General features: G+C 30.6%; 3 protein-coding genes across 3 annotated transcripts; all 3 read right to left on the reverse strand.

The window, feature by feature from the left end:
- Window positions 1-433: 433 nt before the first annotated feature.
- Window positions 434-4,757, reverse strand: LOC122723469 (probable protein S-acyltransferase 7). Its single transcript, XM_043955621.1, has 6 exons — window positions 4,529-4,757; window positions 4,403-4,426; window positions 3,741-3,895; window positions 2,203-2,499; window positions 1,538-1,771; window positions 434-1,420 (listed from the first exon to the last, which is right to left on the reverse strand). Exons 1-6 carry the CDS (start codon window positions 4,755-4,757, stop codon window positions 875-877), a joined length of 1,485 nt encoding a protein of 494 aa, XP_043811556.1. The 3' UTR covers window positions 434-874.
- A 2-nt stretch (window positions 4,758-4,759) lies between these two features.
- Window positions 4,760-5,759, reverse strand: LOC122723470 (F-box/kelch-repeat protein At3g06240-like). Its single transcript, XM_043955622.1, has 2 exons — window positions 4,830-5,759; window positions 4,760-4,777 (listed from the first exon to the last, which is right to left on the reverse strand). Exons 1-2 carry the CDS (start codon window positions 5,757-5,759, stop codon window positions 4,760-4,762), a joined length of 948 nt encoding a protein of 315 aa, XP_043811557.1.
- A 9,141-nt stretch (window positions 5,760-14,900) lies between these two features.
- On the reverse strand, window positions 14,901-15,809 carry LOC122723502 (F-box/kelch-repeat protein At3g23880-like). Its single transcript, XM_043955785.1, has 2 exons — window positions 15,710-15,809; window positions 14,901-15,655 (listed from the first exon to the last, which is right to left on the reverse strand). The coding sequence occupies exon 2, from the start codon at window positions 15,586-15,588 to the stop codon at window positions 14,908-14,910; it is 681 nt and encodes a 226-aa protein (XP_043811720.1). The 5' UTR covers window positions 15,589-15,655; window positions 15,710-15,809; the 3' UTR covers window positions 14,901-14,907.
- Between the last annotated feature and the right edge of the window lie 1,966 nt (window positions 15,810-17,775).

Below are 17,775 nucleotides of genomic sequence, written 5' to 3' on the forward strand. Positions count from 1 at the left end.
AAAAGTGAATTTCTAATCATAAAGAAACATTCAATGTATCAAATACAAGAACATTATGAATTAAAACTTTATTAAAGACTCTAATATATTTTTGTGTTTTGATTTAATTTAATGATTAAAATATTTATAATTCTTATAGATTGATTGACAAATTTAGAGGATATATATAATATTAATTAGTTAATATTTTTCGTTAATTTACTAAATTTTATTTTATCACTTAAAACTTTTTAGATTTTTATTCGATTCTCATAAAATATTTTAAATAAAAAATTTATTTAAAATAAATAAAAAAAATTATAATATATTTTCTCTCATATCTATGGGTTTGAGATAATAAAGATTTTTCAAACCCTATATTTTCTCTCAACCAATAAATTTTCATATTCCAAGTTAGTAATAATTAATATAAAAAAAATTCAGATTACACACCTATAGAAAACAGAACAATAAATAAAACAAAAATCTAGATTGAATATTAAATTCTACAAATAACAAATCCAAAATCAATAAAATGGAGAATAGGACTTAAAAGGCTTGATAACGTTGCAAACAGGACTTGCAATACTAGCATGGACTTGAGTCGCACTACAAAGTGATTTTGAGTTGACCACAGAAGCCATCGAATTGATGCGTCTGCGACTCGATGATAAAGGCTTAATGGCGTTGTGACTTGACGATAGGGGCTCAACGGCACTGCAACTCGACGACTTAGGCTCGATGAAATAGAGAATAGGATTTGCAAGTAAATGTGGGTGTGGTCGCACAAAGGTGTTGTGGGCCGCGAGTGGGCTTATTCTGGAACTTGGAAGAAGAAGGAGAATATAGTGAATGTTTAGGGATTTTTAGATTTTAGGTTTGGGAATAGGCTGGGCTAGAGTTTTAATTTTATGGTTTGGGTGAATGATGGGTTGATGGGTAAATTTAAGAGATAAGTTCTTTTATTTTTTTGTTTTGGTTCCCTTACTCTGGCTGCCAAAGCAAGAACTTCAGGTGACATGTCCCAGCTTCCACTTTTTCTTCCCCAGCTAGATCTTCTTGGATGTATTCCACCATGGTCCCCTTCCTGCACTGCAGTCCTCACTTCCGGGGATAATTCACTTAAATTACCATCCTTTATGTTCAAGTGATCATTGTTTGTGACTTGCCCCTCAACGTTATCAGCCATAGCACCCATATCTCCCCACACAGTTTTCCTGCCCATTTCTATGTCATCCACAGCTTTTCCCATATTAGGACTCATGAAACCTCCACCAATTGGCCGAGTTGGCAATGCAGGCTCTCTTGGCACCTTTGCCCTGAAATTGTTCTTGGACAAAGGAATAGTGGAGCAAAAGATTTCTTTAAAGTTCTCAACCACACCTTTATTATAAGGATTTGCCCTCCTATCATATCGGTATCTAAAATTCTCATAAGTAGTCTGAAAAGCAAAAAAGAAACATAACATAAACATTAAACTAATCAACATTTTAAAACAGACACTTGAATTAAATCACAGGACGGATTTTTCTTAAATTAAGGAAAATGAGTTTCTTACTTGATTAGTACTGATGAGATATAAATGGAAGGCAGTAAGGCCACCGACAAACCACATTGATATGAAAGTGTAACCTATTAGCACAATGGAGGCAGGGGTTTTGATCATTGCTTTCCAAATTGATGTGTGCTCAGAAGACATGATCCTCCTAATGTAGACCCAGCAGAACACAAAAACGTATATACAAAGAAGGGTTGTTGAGAAGACAAACATGAAGAAGAATCGATAATTTCTCTGCATCAGAAAACTTTCCTTTAGACACATTATCCACAAATTAACAAGGAAAGATATTGGGTGACAATCAAATTTACTGCAACAATTGTCAACACCAGCACTTATATATTAACCCCATACCAGAAACATGTTTTTGATAATATGTGAACAAAGTCTCATATAATATATTAATATTGATCCAGTTTTTAAACATCTATTGGTCACACGATATGGATAATATTTGAGACCAAATCAATCAAGGTTGTGTCCATGCAATTATCATCTTCTGTTTGGAACAGAAAAGAGTGAAATTCATCAGGAATGATGAAAAAGTAGAGAAGAAAAGACAACCCAAATTGATACCTCACACTCAGAGGATAATATTATTTAGTACTAGTCACTAAACATGGAGCTTGGCAATAGTAAACAACTCTAAACAAGGGATCACTTACCAGCCCAATACATTGTCCAACCCAAGGACAGTGATGGTCAAATCGTTCTACGCAGTTATTGCATATTGAACAGTGTGAACAGCGAGGAGGTCTGTAAAGCATGCAAGTGTCACAATACTTGATCTTCACAACTGCTCCATTGACCTCTACCTCATTAATGCGTGGCAAACGTAACTGTGGAGTTTGTCCAGCACCAACATCGGCAGTTCCATCAAAGCCTTCTGGTTCTGGAGGATGTGCATTGCGGGGAATTATGCCAGGATCTCGTCCAGAGGTTAGGAGGAGAAGAACCAAATCCTGAGACATCATACATGTTAGAGTTCAATTTAATTGAAACTCAACACTATCTCTAAAATTCCATATGCAAAACAATCCTAGCATATTTAAAATTCCACCACCAGCCTAGCGGCGCTAGCCTGCATAAAAAATAAACACACTGAGGACATGTTTGAAACTTTTCAGCAGACTGTCACGTATAAGAAGAAGAGGTATAGGAATAGAGCTGGATAAGTGTTGTATTTTGGAGGGAAAAGCTGTTGAAGGCAGTTATACTGTTGAGATAGTTAAAGGCAGTTATTTTCCATTAGCCTTCTTTCTTTTGGTGAGAATATATGCAGCCATATCATGCATGCCAATAACTGAAGAAAGTAATAGTTGCAAAATGCATTACAAATATCCACAGCTCAAAAAGCACACCAATCAGAAGAGCCTCTAACTGGGAAAAAAAGACTACCATGGTTGACCATAAAATTGGTCCCATGCTTAAAATATTTAAAGAGAGTGTTGCTAAGGTTTAGGCAAATAATGATCTCATCCCCTAAAAGGTTCACCCATCTCAGAAGCACGCTTCAACACTTGGGCTAACTCCTGCAAACAATACTCTTCCTCTAACACCACTCACAGATCATAACAATTAGTTCAATAACTTCCATGTTCATGTACACAGCTAGATATGGAAATCTTTAGCCAATCCCACTGCTGACCACCCATTTAAATTATGCACTAATTTCTGTAAGGGAAATTTACAAAGGCTTTCCTCTTAAGGAGCACTGTACCCAACCCCTAAGAATGTCTTTTCCTCTATCTTTATTGGGCTGAATGTACTGAGGTGAAGATATGATTGGTTCACAGTGAACTTAAGCTGATACACCAATGTAACAACAGCCCTATTCTGGATCTAATAAAATTCCATCCCAGTATCAGGGAAGATCTGGACAGCTGTCACATGAACAGGCAAATAAAATCTCATTGGAAAATAGTGCATGCTCTAGCAATAGCCAGGCAATCCTGCTGCTATATAGCATGAGAAAAAGCAAATACAAAGCGAAGTTTACAGAAAGTCAAAAGATCTAAAGGGACCATTCTACTTTGAGTTTTATTGAAAAATCCTTGCTGATTTAGAGTTCACATGATCACAGACCTGCTCCTCAGAGCAACGTCTACTAATTTTATGTATAAGAAAAATCATTATGTGATTTAAGGATCTTAAAATTTTTTTTTTTAAAAAATGATGTATTTAAACAAGAGAGAGAGATCACATATACAGTGAATACAACAGCAACAGCCATTATTGATATTCCCAAGTGATCAGAAAAATCATCCATCAGTCTTCTAGCGACAAAGATGCAGAAAATTTTTAAAAAGAAGATTTTGTACGAGCTATTGTCGGGAATAATATTTGTTCCAATAGATCAATTTTTAAAAAGATTATATAAAAAATATGATACATACAATAAATCATTTACTACCTAACGATCAGTGCCAACACTTACTATCTAATATTTAAACTAAGGTAGATTCTTAATTTAAGATATGGCTGAAATTAGTAATGGGTTTATAGAGAAAATAACTTTTCCAAAGTTTACATCTTTTAAGTATAAATTATGTAAGTGTTTAGATCTATTTTGATTGCCTTGCATATATAAAAATAAGTTAGGATTTATTAATGAAGAGCGTATTATCTAAAGAAGAGCCACCTGAATTTTAAAAATGGATTAAAGTTGATAACATAGTGATATCTTGAAAAATTGTCTATACTCAAGTTGATTTGATTAAAGGTTTAGTGAGTGCAACATGCTTAATTCTATTGGACAATTTCTATCTTTTTAGAATTAGATGATTTTCACTTAAGAGTCCAAAAAGATTTTCTTAAGAGTCCAGAAAGAAGAAAATGTCCTTTATTAACTGATTTCAGTTCTACCAATTGTATCAAACACAACATGAACTGAATACATAAGCAACATATTAATAAAAGTATTATAACTTTATATCAGTTGTAATTGATGAGAAGAAGCACAAGAGCTCTGATGAAATTAAGAGCTTCAACATTGAGCTGCATCTCCGGAATTTTGCTCATCTTCTAATTTGTTGCAACCCTTCAATGAAGTATGGGACTCCATGTAAGGGACAGCCTGCAAGCAATTGCTTGCATATACTGCTCCTTCTAAAGGAACAGGGCTAATTGTTTCTTCAGGAGGGTTCCATACGAGCAAGTGTTCATTCCACGATGAGAAAAATAGCTCGCCCTTCCTTGAAAATCCTAATGGCAGGGCCATTCTCAAATATTCTGGGTGTGCTACAGTAAATAATTTAGTCCAAGACTCTTCAACTCCATATTCAAGCAATACCCACAACTCCACATGACGATTAGTAGACAGAGACAAAGCAACATGCTCATTCAAGGAAAGAATTGTCCGCCAAAAATAGCGAGAACTGAAAGCATCTGGTAGAGCTGTTGTTTTAATAACCTCATTGCTCAAGTCGAAAGAAACAATTAAGTCTCGACTATGGTCTCTCTCTTTTGCGCACCAATGAAATGTACCATTTGCACCCGTATGAGCTCTATGATCATAATTATACTCAGAGTCGCCATTTTCGAACTTATAACTAGGCAACTCCCAAGAATTCAGAGAGACATCAAGTTTTCTCCAAGTATCATCCCTCAGACTATAGATCTCCGCCAGGTAATCACATTGGTTATCATGAGTCAAATACTCAAAAATCCTGAGTACTTTGTAATCACATGTTGTGGAGTCAAATCCAAATTCTACAATTTCCAGTGAAAACCGTTCAGGTGGAGGATGTGAAAGATTGGATTGAGGTAGTATCTTAGTTTCAGAAGTAGTTGGGTTCCATAGAACAATATTACTCTCGTAGTTGTAAACATCATCCCATAACCCAAGCAAATCCCCAAAGAAATATCCATCACGGAGGCAAATTACACCATTACAGCAAGAACCCACGATGTCAACGAAAGAGCATTTTTCCATTATATCATGAGGATATGGAATTTCTTGTGGGGGAGACATGTCAAATGTATCATTGCAAAGAAAAGAAAAAGCCAAATAATATTCAAACCTATAATCATCATATTTGACAAGGATTTGGGAATTGGTTGTAGAATCAGAACAAGAGAGTAGGTTTTTATATACAAAATTAGGATCAGAAAAGAGAGCACACCAAGATCTGCAAACGCACCTGAATCTAGCAACACTTCTAACGGGTAATTTGAACAAGATGTTGAACACCAAATGCTTGGGAAAATAATCAACAGCCATGGTAGATATTGGTTTTGTTGATGAGAGTCCTAAGCAAAATAGCTGAAAAATTGAAGGATAGAGCACACTTCCCATAAGTGTAGAGATTTGTAAAAGGATAGAGCCTCAAATCCACCTAAAACAGAGGCTTGCACATAAGATCCCCAGTTTTGAGAGAGAGAGGAAGGAATGGAGAGGATGTTCGGAAAGGCGTATGAAATTGAAGAGGACGGAGATGAACTCTTAGCCACCACCACCGTGTTTGATTCAATTTCAATTCCTAAAATTTTGTATAATTCGATTAGAATTCAATTCTACTTGTATGGGATTGGTTATAACTAACACCGATTTCTTTAAATTTTGATGAAATTTAAAATGAATTCAACATGTTTTATAAATTAAAATGCCCCTAATCAATTTTTTCCCCAATTATTTTTTATTTTATTAGTTAATTAAATAAATAACTGAAAATTAATAAATTATTAAAAATATCAATAATTACAAAATAAATAATTATACTTTTTAATTTATATTTTTAATTGTATTTTTATTATATTATATTAATAAATTTATAGATAAATTTTGAATAATTTTTTATTTTATTTTATAATTAATATGATATTAAGTAATAAAATTTATTTTAATGTTTGATGAGCTATAGGCTATTAAAGAGTTTGAATGGTGACATAAATTAAATTGAGTTTAGTTACAAAATTAATTAAATTATGTATTATGATGAATGAAAATGATTTTAATTCAAATAAATTATTGAACAGTTATAGCTTGAAATTCGAAAAAATTAAAGCCATTTTATCAAATTAGTGAAAAATTATAGTGAAATGGGAGCATATCTGACTGGTATTATGGCCATTAGATTGACGCAAGAAATATAATTTCCTCAGCTGTACCCATCCATATCTCAATTATTCATTGAAACTATTTTCTATTTTGGATAAGGCAAAAGTATACTTGGTACAACGGTTTTGAAACTGATTTTCATTTTGGATAAGGTAAAAGTATACTTGGTACAACATATTTTTTTTTTTCACATTTGATGATAGGTCTTGATAGGCCATTCAAAATCTTACATTATATTATTAATTTTATACAATTATTGTTTGGAATAATCTTTATTTCAATTGATAGAATTTTTAAAAAATTATAACATTACAACAATATTGCTAAAAATATAATACGTACAATAATTAATTACTACATGATTCTTTCAGCATTTCAAATATATTCGCATGTTTTACTTTTTTAATGTGTGTTTGGAAGCAGTGAAATTACTCTCATGTGGTGCATATATCATGATATTTTTATTTATGTTTTCAAAATTGAGTATTAATATATTTAATTTTGAGAGATTACTATAAGTTGTTTAAGTCATTAGAGTGAATTAACCGTTGCAAACAAAATAAAGTAAAATAAATGAAAATAAATTTTTAATTTTGAGAATTGAAAAACACTCAAATATTAGTATACATATAAAATTTTATTTGTGTGGTTGATTTGAAGAAAAATTAAAATTCAATTCTTAATTGAATTCAATAGAATTGGTTATAACTAAGATTAATTCCTTCAAATTGTGATGGAATTTGAAATGAATTCCATAATATTTACATAATAATGTTTTATTAATTAATTAAAGTAATTATTAAAAATTTTAAAAAATTTAATAATTACAAAATCAATAATAAAAAATTATTTTAATAAATAATTATATTTTTAAATTTTTATATTATTTATAAATATTAAATAAAAATAATACATACTACTATACAATCTGAAATAAAAATAATAGATATTACTATACAATCAATTATTTGCATTAAACCTTCACTTTCTTGAATTAGTTAAATGAAATGGATATTACTATAACCCTCATGTTATTTATTCTCGATATATATTTGTTTAGTTTATATAATTTTTTTAATTAGAATTAAAATAAATTGAGTAACATTTATTTGATATAATAATTAAATATTTTTTTTTTTTGAAATAGAGATTGGAGGAGTCGAACCTTAGACCTTTCAAGGTTACAGGATGCACTTTTCACCAGGCTAAGACTTGGAGTGCAATAATTAAATAATTTATTTTATAAAATATATGATCATTTTAATTATTTAATTTATAAAATAAAAATTAATAAAATTTAACAGCTTGATAATAATTTTCGTTATTATTAATTTGGACTATTTATTGCTAACTAATCAACTCACTTAACTTAATTTCATTTTTTTAATAATAATAATAATCATTATTATATTAATTATATTAATCATAAAATTGAACTAAATACTATGTGAATAAGAATATGTAGATCCTACGTAAGCAAAAATAGCGGACCCACACACCATATAAGAAACTTACCATATTTATCAAGATTGCCTGGTGGCAAGAAACGTGTGGGTTTTCAGCAAATTTCAGTTGTTTCCAAGAGTTAGTGTTCCAGACAAAGTAAATCGGATCACAGTCATCAGGTGGAGGTTAGCATTGACCAGGTTATAGATAACAATCGCTGGTTGATAGCTTGGGATAGGGTGTTCACAAAATCCAACCGATCAAATAAATTTAAATTAATAAATTTCATTAAATAATTATTTTGAATTGATTTTTAGATGTGTTGTCCTCAAACAACCCAAGAGGGGTGATTTGAATTTATAAAAAATTTAAAGGTAAAAATATAAATTAAAAGAAAATAAGGAAGAGAATAATTAACACAAGAATTTATAAAAATTTATTTATCTCAAGCCTAAATCCTCTCATCGAAACCTTTATTGAGAGTTCAATTCCACTATCAAATCTTTTTTTGGATAAAAATTAAAATTCCTTACAATTTTAGAGTAAATATTTACTCTTTATAATTTTCTTTTTCTCACAACAGCAATCCTTTGCTCAATATCACACTCACTATAATTAATTCACTCAACAACTTTTACTCAATCTTAAAACTCAAACTGATTACAACTCAAGACAAAATTTCAAGAAATTAATGCAATAGCTCAAGGTTTTGAGAGAGAGTGAAAAATGTTTTAATCTCAAAAGGTATTTGCTTAGATGGTTGTTGTAACCTTTTCGGATAAAAAACACATTATATTTATAGTTCAGTTATAAATATGGCCGTTGGGGATGCATTAAATATAAATAGAGCCATTTTGTGTACATAAATAATCGTTATAACGTGCTCAGAAAAACTCAGGTTCGGCAGCCGAACCATTTGAGATAAAGAACATCATCCTTAAAAGAAAAGACTTGCGGCGGCCGAAATTCAATATTCGACGGCCGAACATATGGGACTTTCGTCTCTGTCCCTCACTTTCGGAAGCCGAAGTTTTGACTCGGGCATATTGAAAACTCACTTTCGGCGGCCTAAAGTCAATGTCCGGCGGCCTAACATATGAGACTTTCGTCTCTGTCCCTCACTTTCGAGTCTGAAGCGATTTCATTCATTTTAATAAGGGCCCTACAACCTCAATACAAACACTTTTGAAGAATATTAATAGCACACCAATTCTTTATTTATCATTAAAATAAGGATTAGAACATTTAGGTCCAACAATCTCCCCCTTTTTGATGATGACAAACAATTGGTAAATGATAAGATAATAATCACAAATGTAGTGTGTAGATTTTAAGAATTACTCCCTCTTAATGTGCTCCCTCTTTCAAAATTACTTTATGCCATATTTAAAATTTGAGAAGACACATAAGGGAGGTTTTGACGCAATGCAATGAGATGCAATAGATCCTATATGAATGAATGAGCAAAAAAAAAAATGCATCTCAAGAAAAGTTATAATCATACACAATATTCATAATTCAAGAGAGTCAAATAAATGTCAAGGTATCAACACATCATTTAATATCCATAAATCTAAAATCGTACATATCTCCCCCTTTTGACATCATAAAAAACAAATGTACCAAAGTAAAAAAAGGGGAATAGCAAGAGTATACTAGCAAAACAAACAAAACTAGAAAAAATATCACTAAGGAGGCTGAGGAAGTGGCACTCCAGACGACTGCTGAAGGAAGTACATAATTTGTCTCTGTTGCTCTATAAGGGTCTGCTGCTGGTCAGTGAGTCGTACTAACTGCTACTCCATCTGAGTCTAGCGATCAGACATCTGAGCCTAGCGATCAGACATCTGAGCCTAGCGATCAGACATCTGAGCCTAGCGATCAGACATCTGAGCAACATGCAGCTCCAGACGACCCGTGGCATCATAAAGATCAGATCTGCTATGGTATGAATCATAATATATGGCAGGTTTAGAGCTCGACCCTTTAATAGGCAGGACACCACAAACATATCGGAATAGGAAAGAGCAGTCCTGTGACCTGCTCAAGGGAGAACCTCATAGGTGACAATATGATGGACGATCTTGGGAAGGGTAGTAAAGTCGCAGGTCATAAGCCTAGATGGCTGCTCACGCTCGGTGTTTCCTGAAATAATCTGAGTCTGGTGAAGGGAAGAGACATCACCAGTGATCCACTTATGGGTAGTGGATACTGTTAGGAAATCTAGAGATTATTGCAACCCAAAGGTGCAGCGAAAAAATAAAAACTCTCTGATTTCCTTTTCTCAAAATCCGAGTGCTTCGTTTATTTTATAAGAAGGATATGAGACTAACCTGTTAATCTCGTTAAGAAGATACAATGCTGGACTGATGGTGCTGCTTTTTCAATCGAACACCCTCTATGGTATTCACACGAACGTCTTCTATCCTTCTAGAGTGCTAGCTCTCTCAAAGATGGATAGATTATGTGCTCCACAGTTTGCAGCTATTAGATTGAATTTTCTCAAAAAATGTACCTTCCACAATTCGTATAAGGGATATTTATATGTTTCAGTCTTTTGTTTTTCCCACAACTCCTTTTTCTAAAAGTAGTTGTGTTCATAACCCACTATCACAATCTCACAGATACTCAAATATCTTATGTGATAGAGTCTTTTATCTATAACAGTTACATAGACTGCAAATCTTTTAAATATTATTATCTCATAATAATAAATAATTAATAATAATAACACTTTATTATTATTAATTATATTAATGATTAATATTAATAATAATAATAACACTTTATTATTATTAATTAAATAATAATAACACTTTATTATTATCAATTATATTAATGATTAATATTAATAATAATAACACTTTATTATTATTAATTATATTAATAGGCTTTGGGCTTTTAGCCCATTAATATGACATAGCACATCAACAACGTTCTTTTGTGTGTGACCCAATAAGCTCATATTAATTAGCAATAGGCCCAGTCCCATAAGGCCCATAAGTTATAAGTGGCCTCTAGCAAGACATTATGATTACCCAATTAATATGAGGATCAATAGTCCAATAAAGCCTAATAAATAGAATATGTATTAATCCCTTTGTCACACGATATCTAGTTTGAATATAAGTCATAGTCAATGTCAAACTTATAATGTTTAAGCTTATGATTTCTCAATCTCTAAGTAGACTGATAAAATCAAATGATATTGATCACACTATCAATTCATTTGAGCACGGCCATGCATTTCTCAGTCTCACTTATCGAGGGGCCCAAAAGATATCTCTCTCAAAGAGAGGAACAAATACTATCTTGATTGTTCAATATCCTCTACATAATTTCTATCATGTTCAATCATAACCTTTATGATTGTCCGATTAAAGACAATGTTTGGTTATGTCAAAACATAATAGTTCTTATGTTGGAAACTATGACAATCTCAAGTCAAAGGATTAAGACATAACTACTTTGAGATTTACTTATGACAATGACCCATGTAGTGATCTCAATGCGGGTCCATCCAATACTTTGTTCTCTAACAAGTATCTATGATTATTGAATTATATCAACATATACATAATCATCTCATGATTATCAATCAATAATCATACTAGTTATATTTTATTATTATCAATATAATAAAAAGTAACTAGGGATATTAATTATTATTATGTAACATGCAAACAAATAATAATGATAATAAAAACCTCTTTTATTAATAACCAAAACGACATATAAAAAGGTCCAAGACAATGGCCTAAGGCAAATACACTAACAAATACTACAGCTCGAGAGTTACAGATACCCAAGTGCTGAGCAATGATATCAGGAGTGAGATAAACTCGTTAACTATTAACAAAACTGACCAGGTGGGAGGGAGAGTGACGAGTGAATGTGTGTAGGTTTGCATAAAACTCCCTAACAAGCATAGGGTGAGTGTATGAGGGAGTGATCAGGAGATGCTCCCAACCCTGGACAATAAAAGGCTGTAGAAGTCCATGAGAACGAAATAACTGAACGATGTTAGCATGAACAGTTCTCCCAGGATGAACAAATCTGAGAGAAAAATGCTGAAAATCAGGATCCTCCTCTCTGACTATAGGAACTCAAAGGGTGGAGATGCAGGAGGGTCTGGGGAGGGTCTGGAGAGGGAGACCTAGGAGCCTCGGCTTGCCTACTAGACTGACCTTTAAAATATGGATGTCTACGAGCTGTTTGTTTTCTTCCCATTCTTAAACAGACAATAGCTAAAGAGGCATATGAAAAAAAAATGACAAACAAGAAAGAGCTAATCCATAAGCACAGTACCACAAAAGCCAACCCATAAACAACAAAGTACCACAAAGGCCAACCAATAAGCAACACAATTCCACATAACAACAAAATATTTATCATTGCATCGTACCTATAACCAACATCAAAAGTAATCCCAAAATAAACTAAATTTTGATTGCATCATAATTTGCATTAAAAAATATTTGCAAAGCAAAAATAAACATAACATAAAAAAAATTAAAAAAAAGTTTATATATATAAAGAAAGCAACAAAAAAAAATTACCCAATAAATTTTATATTGCCCATATTAAAATTTTCATAAAAAAAAATACCCAATAAATTTTATATTCTCCATCCTGAATAAGGCAAAAGTATACATGGTATAGGAGGATGAACTTCTAATGTTTTTTTTTTCATTTGATAATGAATTTTGACAGACTGTTCAAAACTTGCATATTCGATGATGGGTCTTAACAGGCTGTGCAAACCTTGAATTATATCAACAATTTTGTACTAGTTATTGTTGGAAATAATATATGTTCTAATAGATCAATTTTTAAAAAGATTATAACGCTACACTAAAAATATCAAAAATATGATACATACAATAATCAATTACTACCTACTAGGTATAATTAACGATCAGTGCTAATACTTACATGCAATAACTATCAGTTATATCTAATATTTAAATTAAGGTAGATTCTTAATTTAAGATATGGCTGAAATTAGTGATGGGTTTATAGAGAAAATAACTTTTTCAAAATTTAGATCTTTTAAGTATGAATCATGTAAGTGCTTAGATCTATTTTGATTGTCGTGCATATATAAAAATAAGTTAGTATTTATTAATGAAGAGCGTATTATCTAAAGGAAGAGCCACCTGAATTTTAAAAATAGATTAAAGTTGATAACATAGTGATATCTTTAAAATTGTCTATACTCTTATTTTTAGTGTCCAATATAAGAGAATTTAAGTTGATTTGATTAAAGGTTTAGTGAGTGCAACATGCTTAATTCTATCAAATTAAGAGAAAAATAAGTAAAGTCAAATATGATAAACAAAAAGAATTAAAAGATTCAATTGGATAATTTCTATCTTTATAGAATTAGATGATTTTCGCTTAAGAGTCCAAAAAGATTTTCTTAATTCCAGTTGTATTTATAGGATAAAGGTGCACTAGCTATGTATTTATTATAATTAAATCAAACCTTTTTTTTCCAAGAATCTTTACTCTTATAGGAGAAGTATGTAATATTGAAGCTCGAAGCAATATAATAGCAAATAGTTTTTTTTTTCTTGTTTTTATACATTAAAAATATATAAAAATATTTAAAGGTAATTTACAGCTAAGTCCCTGAATTTTAGCAAAATCTACAAGTTAGTTTTTGTTTAAAATTTGTATAATAATTAAGTTCTTAAATTTTAAATCTATTAAACCAATTGGTCATTCTGTTAAAAACATGATCAATTTACCCTTAATTATTTTTTAATGACAATAAAATCCTTATACAATTTGTTGTTATGGCTCTCTATCTAAATCTCCCATTAAGGCTGTCGAATGGTGTTGGATTGATGACCACCAAAGGGAGATCACAATGGTGATGGTACAGATCTGAATAGCAAATTCACAATCTTTATCCATCCAAGAAGATTTTATTAGATTTAAAAAAAAATTAATTTTCTCAGTTCTTGATATGGTTACTATTGTTGAAACACAAGGAAAAAAGATGCTGATACACAAGAAATTGTGGCAAATGCAATGAAAATGCCAATCAAATGAAGGAGAAGATAAGGCTTTGATTTGTTTGGTCTGGCCAGTAATGATGATCATACTTCTAAATATTAATTAAAGAAAGTTAGAAGTGAACTATTATTATTATAAAGTAAACAAAGAAAATGTCCTTTATTAACTGATTTCAGTTCTACCAATTGTATCAAACACAACATGAACTGAATACATAAGCAACATATTAATAAGTTGTAATTGATGAGAAAAAGCACAAGAGCTCTGATGAAATTAAGAGCTTCAACATTGAGCTGCATCTCCGGAATTTTGCTCATCTTCTAATTTGTTGCAACCCTTCAATGAAGTATGGGACTCCATGTAAGGGACAGCCTGCAAGTAATTGCTTGTATGTACTGCTCCTTCTAAAGGAACAGGGCTAATTGTTTCTTCAGGAGGGTTCCATACGAGCAAGTGTTGATTCCACGATGAGAAAAATAGCTCGCCCTTCCTTGAAAATCCTAATGGCAGAGACATCTCCAAACATTCTGGGTATGCTACGGTAAATAATTTAGTCCAAGACACATCAACTCCATATTCAAGCAATACCCACAACTCCACATGATGATTAGTAGACAGAGACAAAGCAACATGCTCATTCAAGCAAAGAATTGTCCGCCAAAAATGAGAACTGAAAGCATCTGGTAGAGCTGTTGTTTTGATAACCTCATTGCTCAAGTCGAAAGAAACAATTAAATCTCGACTATGGTCTCTCTCTTTTGCGCACCAATGAAATGTACCATTTGCACCCGTATGAGCTCTATGATCATAATTATACTCAGAGTAGCCATTTTCGTACTTATTAACGAGGCAACTCCCAAGAATTCAGAGAGACATCAAGTTTTCTCCAAGTATCATCCCTCAGACTATAGATCTCCGCCAGGTAATCACATTGGTTATCATGAGTCAAATACTCAAAAATCCTGAGTACTTTGTAATCACATGTTGTGGAGTCAAATCCAAATTCTACAATTTCCAATGAAAAAGGTTCAGGAGGAGGAGGAGGATGTGAAAGATTGGATTGAGGTAGTATCTTAGTTTCAGAAGTAGTTGGGTTCCATAGAACAATATTACTCTCGTAGTTGTAAACATCATCCCATAACCCAAGCAAATCCCCAAAGAAATATCCATCACGGAGGCAAATTACACCATTACAGCAAGAACCCACGATGTCAACGAAAGAGCATTTTTCCATTATATCATGAGGATATGGAATTTCTTGTGGGGGAGACATGTCAAATGTATCATTGCAAAGAAAAGAAAAAGCCAAATAATATTCAAACCTATAATCATCATATTTGACAAGGATTTGGGAATTGGTTGTAGAATCAGAACAAGAGAGTAGGTTTTTATATACAAAATTAGGATCAGAAAAGAGAGCACACCAAGATCTGCAAACGCACCTGAATCTAACAACACTTCTAACGGGTAATTTGAACAAGATGTTGAACACCAAATGCTTGGGAAAATAATCAACAGCCATGGTAGATATTGGTTTTGTTGATGAGAGTCCTAAGCAAAATAGCTGAAAAATTGAAGGACAGAGCACACTTCCCACAAGTAGAGAGATTTGTAAAAGGATAGAGCCTCAAATCCACCTAAAACAGAGGCTTGCACATAAGATCCCCAGTTTTGAGAGAGAGAGGAAGGAATGGAGAGGATGTTCGGAAAGGCGTATGAAATTGAAGAGGACGGAGATGAACTCTTAGCCACCACCACCGTGTTTGATTCAATTTCAATTCCTAAAATTTTGTGTAATTCGATTAGAATTCAATTCTACTTGTATGGGATTGGTTATAACTAACACCGATTTCTTTAAATTTTGATGAAATTTAATTTGAATTCAACATGTTTTATAAATTAAAATGCCCCTAATCAATTTTTTCCCCAATTATTTTTTATTTTATTAGTTAATTAAATAAATAACTGAAAATTAATAAATTATTAAAAATATCAATAATTACAAAATAAATAATTATACTTTTTAATTTATATTTTTAATTGTATTTTTATTATATTATATTAGTAAATTTATAGATATATTTTGAATAATTTTTTATTTTATTTTATGATTAATATGATAATAAGTAATAAAATTTATTTTAATGTTTGATGAGCTATAGGCTATTAAAGAGTTTGAATAGAAACATAAATTAAATTGAGTTTAGTTATAAAATTAAATAAATTATGTATTATGATGAATAAAAATGATTTTAATTTAAATAAATTATTAAACAGTTCTAGCTTGAAATTCGAAGAAATTAAAGCCATCTTATTAAACTAGTGAAAAATTATAGTGAGATGGGAGCACATCTTACTGTTATTATGGGCATTAAACTGATGTATATGTGGACGGTCTTAAAACTGTTTTCCATTTTGAATAATGCAAAAGTATATTTAGTACAACCGTCTTGAAACTAATTTTCATTTTGGATAAGGTAAAAGTATACTTGGTACAATACAAGACGAGCATCTGATTTTGTTTTTTGTTCACATTTGATGATAGATCTTGATAAGCCATTCAAAATCTTACATTATATTATTAATTTTATATAAATTATTATTTGGAATAATCTTTATTTCAATTGATAGAATTTTAAAAAAATTATAACATTACAATAATATTGCCAAAAATATAATACGTACAATAATTAATTACTATATGATTCTTTCAGCATTTCAAATATATTCGCATGTTTTTTTTTTTTTTTTAATGTGTGTTTGGAAGTAGTGAAATTGTTCTCATGTGGTGCATATATCATGATATTTTCATTCATGTTTTCAAAATTGAGTATTAGTATATTTGACTTTGAGAGATTACTATAAGTTGTTTAAGTGAATTAACTGTTACAAACAAAATAAAGTAAAATAAATGAAAATAAATTTTTAATTTTGAGAATTAAAAAACACTAAAATATTAGTATACATATAAAATTTTATTTGTGTGAAGTTTAATTCCTTCAAATTGTGATGGCATTTGAAATGAATTCCATAATATTTACATAATAATGTTTTATTAATTAATTAAAGTAATTATTAATAATTTTTAAAAATTTAATAATTACAAAATCAATAATAAAAAATTATTTTAATAAATAATTATATTTTTAAAATTTTATATTATTTATAAATATTAAATAAAAATAATACATACTACTATACAATCTGAAATAAAAATAATAGATATTACTATACAATCAATTATTTACATTAAACCTTCACTTTCTTGAATTAGTTAAATGAAATGGAAATCCTTTTATTATACTCAAATTGAAAACTCTTTTAGTATATACAAATGTTATTTATTCTCGATATATATTGTTTAGTTTATATAATTTTTTTAATTAGAATTAAAATAAATTGAGTAACATTTATTTGATATAATAATTAAATAATTTATTTTATAAAATATATGATCATTTTAATTGTTTAATTTATAAAATAAAAATTAATAAAATTTAACAGCTTGATAATAATTTTCGTTATTATTAATTTGGACTATTTATTGCTAACTAATCAACTCACTTAACTTAATTTCATTTTTTTAATGATAATAATAATCATTATTTTATTAATTATATTAATCATAAAATTGAACTAAATACTATGTAAATAAGAATATGTAGATGCTACGTAAGCAAGAATAGCGGACCCACACACCATATGAGAA

This window comes from Manihot esculenta, chromosome 4, assembly GCF_001659605.2.
Source record: "Manihot esculenta cultivar AM560-2 chromosome 4, M.esculenta_v8, whole genome shotgun sequence".
Classification (NCBI taxonomy): domain Eukaryota; kingdom Viridiplantae; phylum Streptophyta; class Magnoliopsida; order Malpighiales; family Euphorbiaceae; genus Manihot; species Manihot esculenta.

What these genes read in the sequence shown, in the direction of transcription:
- LOC122723502 (XM_043955785.1), bottom strand. Translation starts at nt 15,588, where the DNA reads ATGGCTGTTGATTATTTTCCCAAGCATTTGGTGTTCAACATCTTGTTC.
- LOC122723469 (XM_043955621.1), bottom strand. Translation starts at nt 4,757, where the DNA reads ATGGCCCTGCCATTAGGATTTTCAAGGAAGGGCGAGCTATTTTTCTCA. An exon ending in TTCCGGAGATGCAGCTCAAT is followed by an intron (nt 4,427 to 4,528) that starts GTTGAAGCTCTT and finishes TTATGTATTCAG; the next exon opens with TTCATGTTGTGTTTGATACA. An exon ending in TGTTGTGTTTGATACAATTG is followed by an intron (nt 3,896 to 4,402) that starts GTAGAACTGAAA and finishes TTTTTAAAAATT; the next exon opens with GATCTATTGGAACAAATATT.
- LOC122723470 (XM_043955622.1), bottom strand. Translation starts at nt 5,759, where the DNA reads ATGGCTGTTGATTATTTTCCCAAGCATTTGGTGTTCAACATCTTGTTC.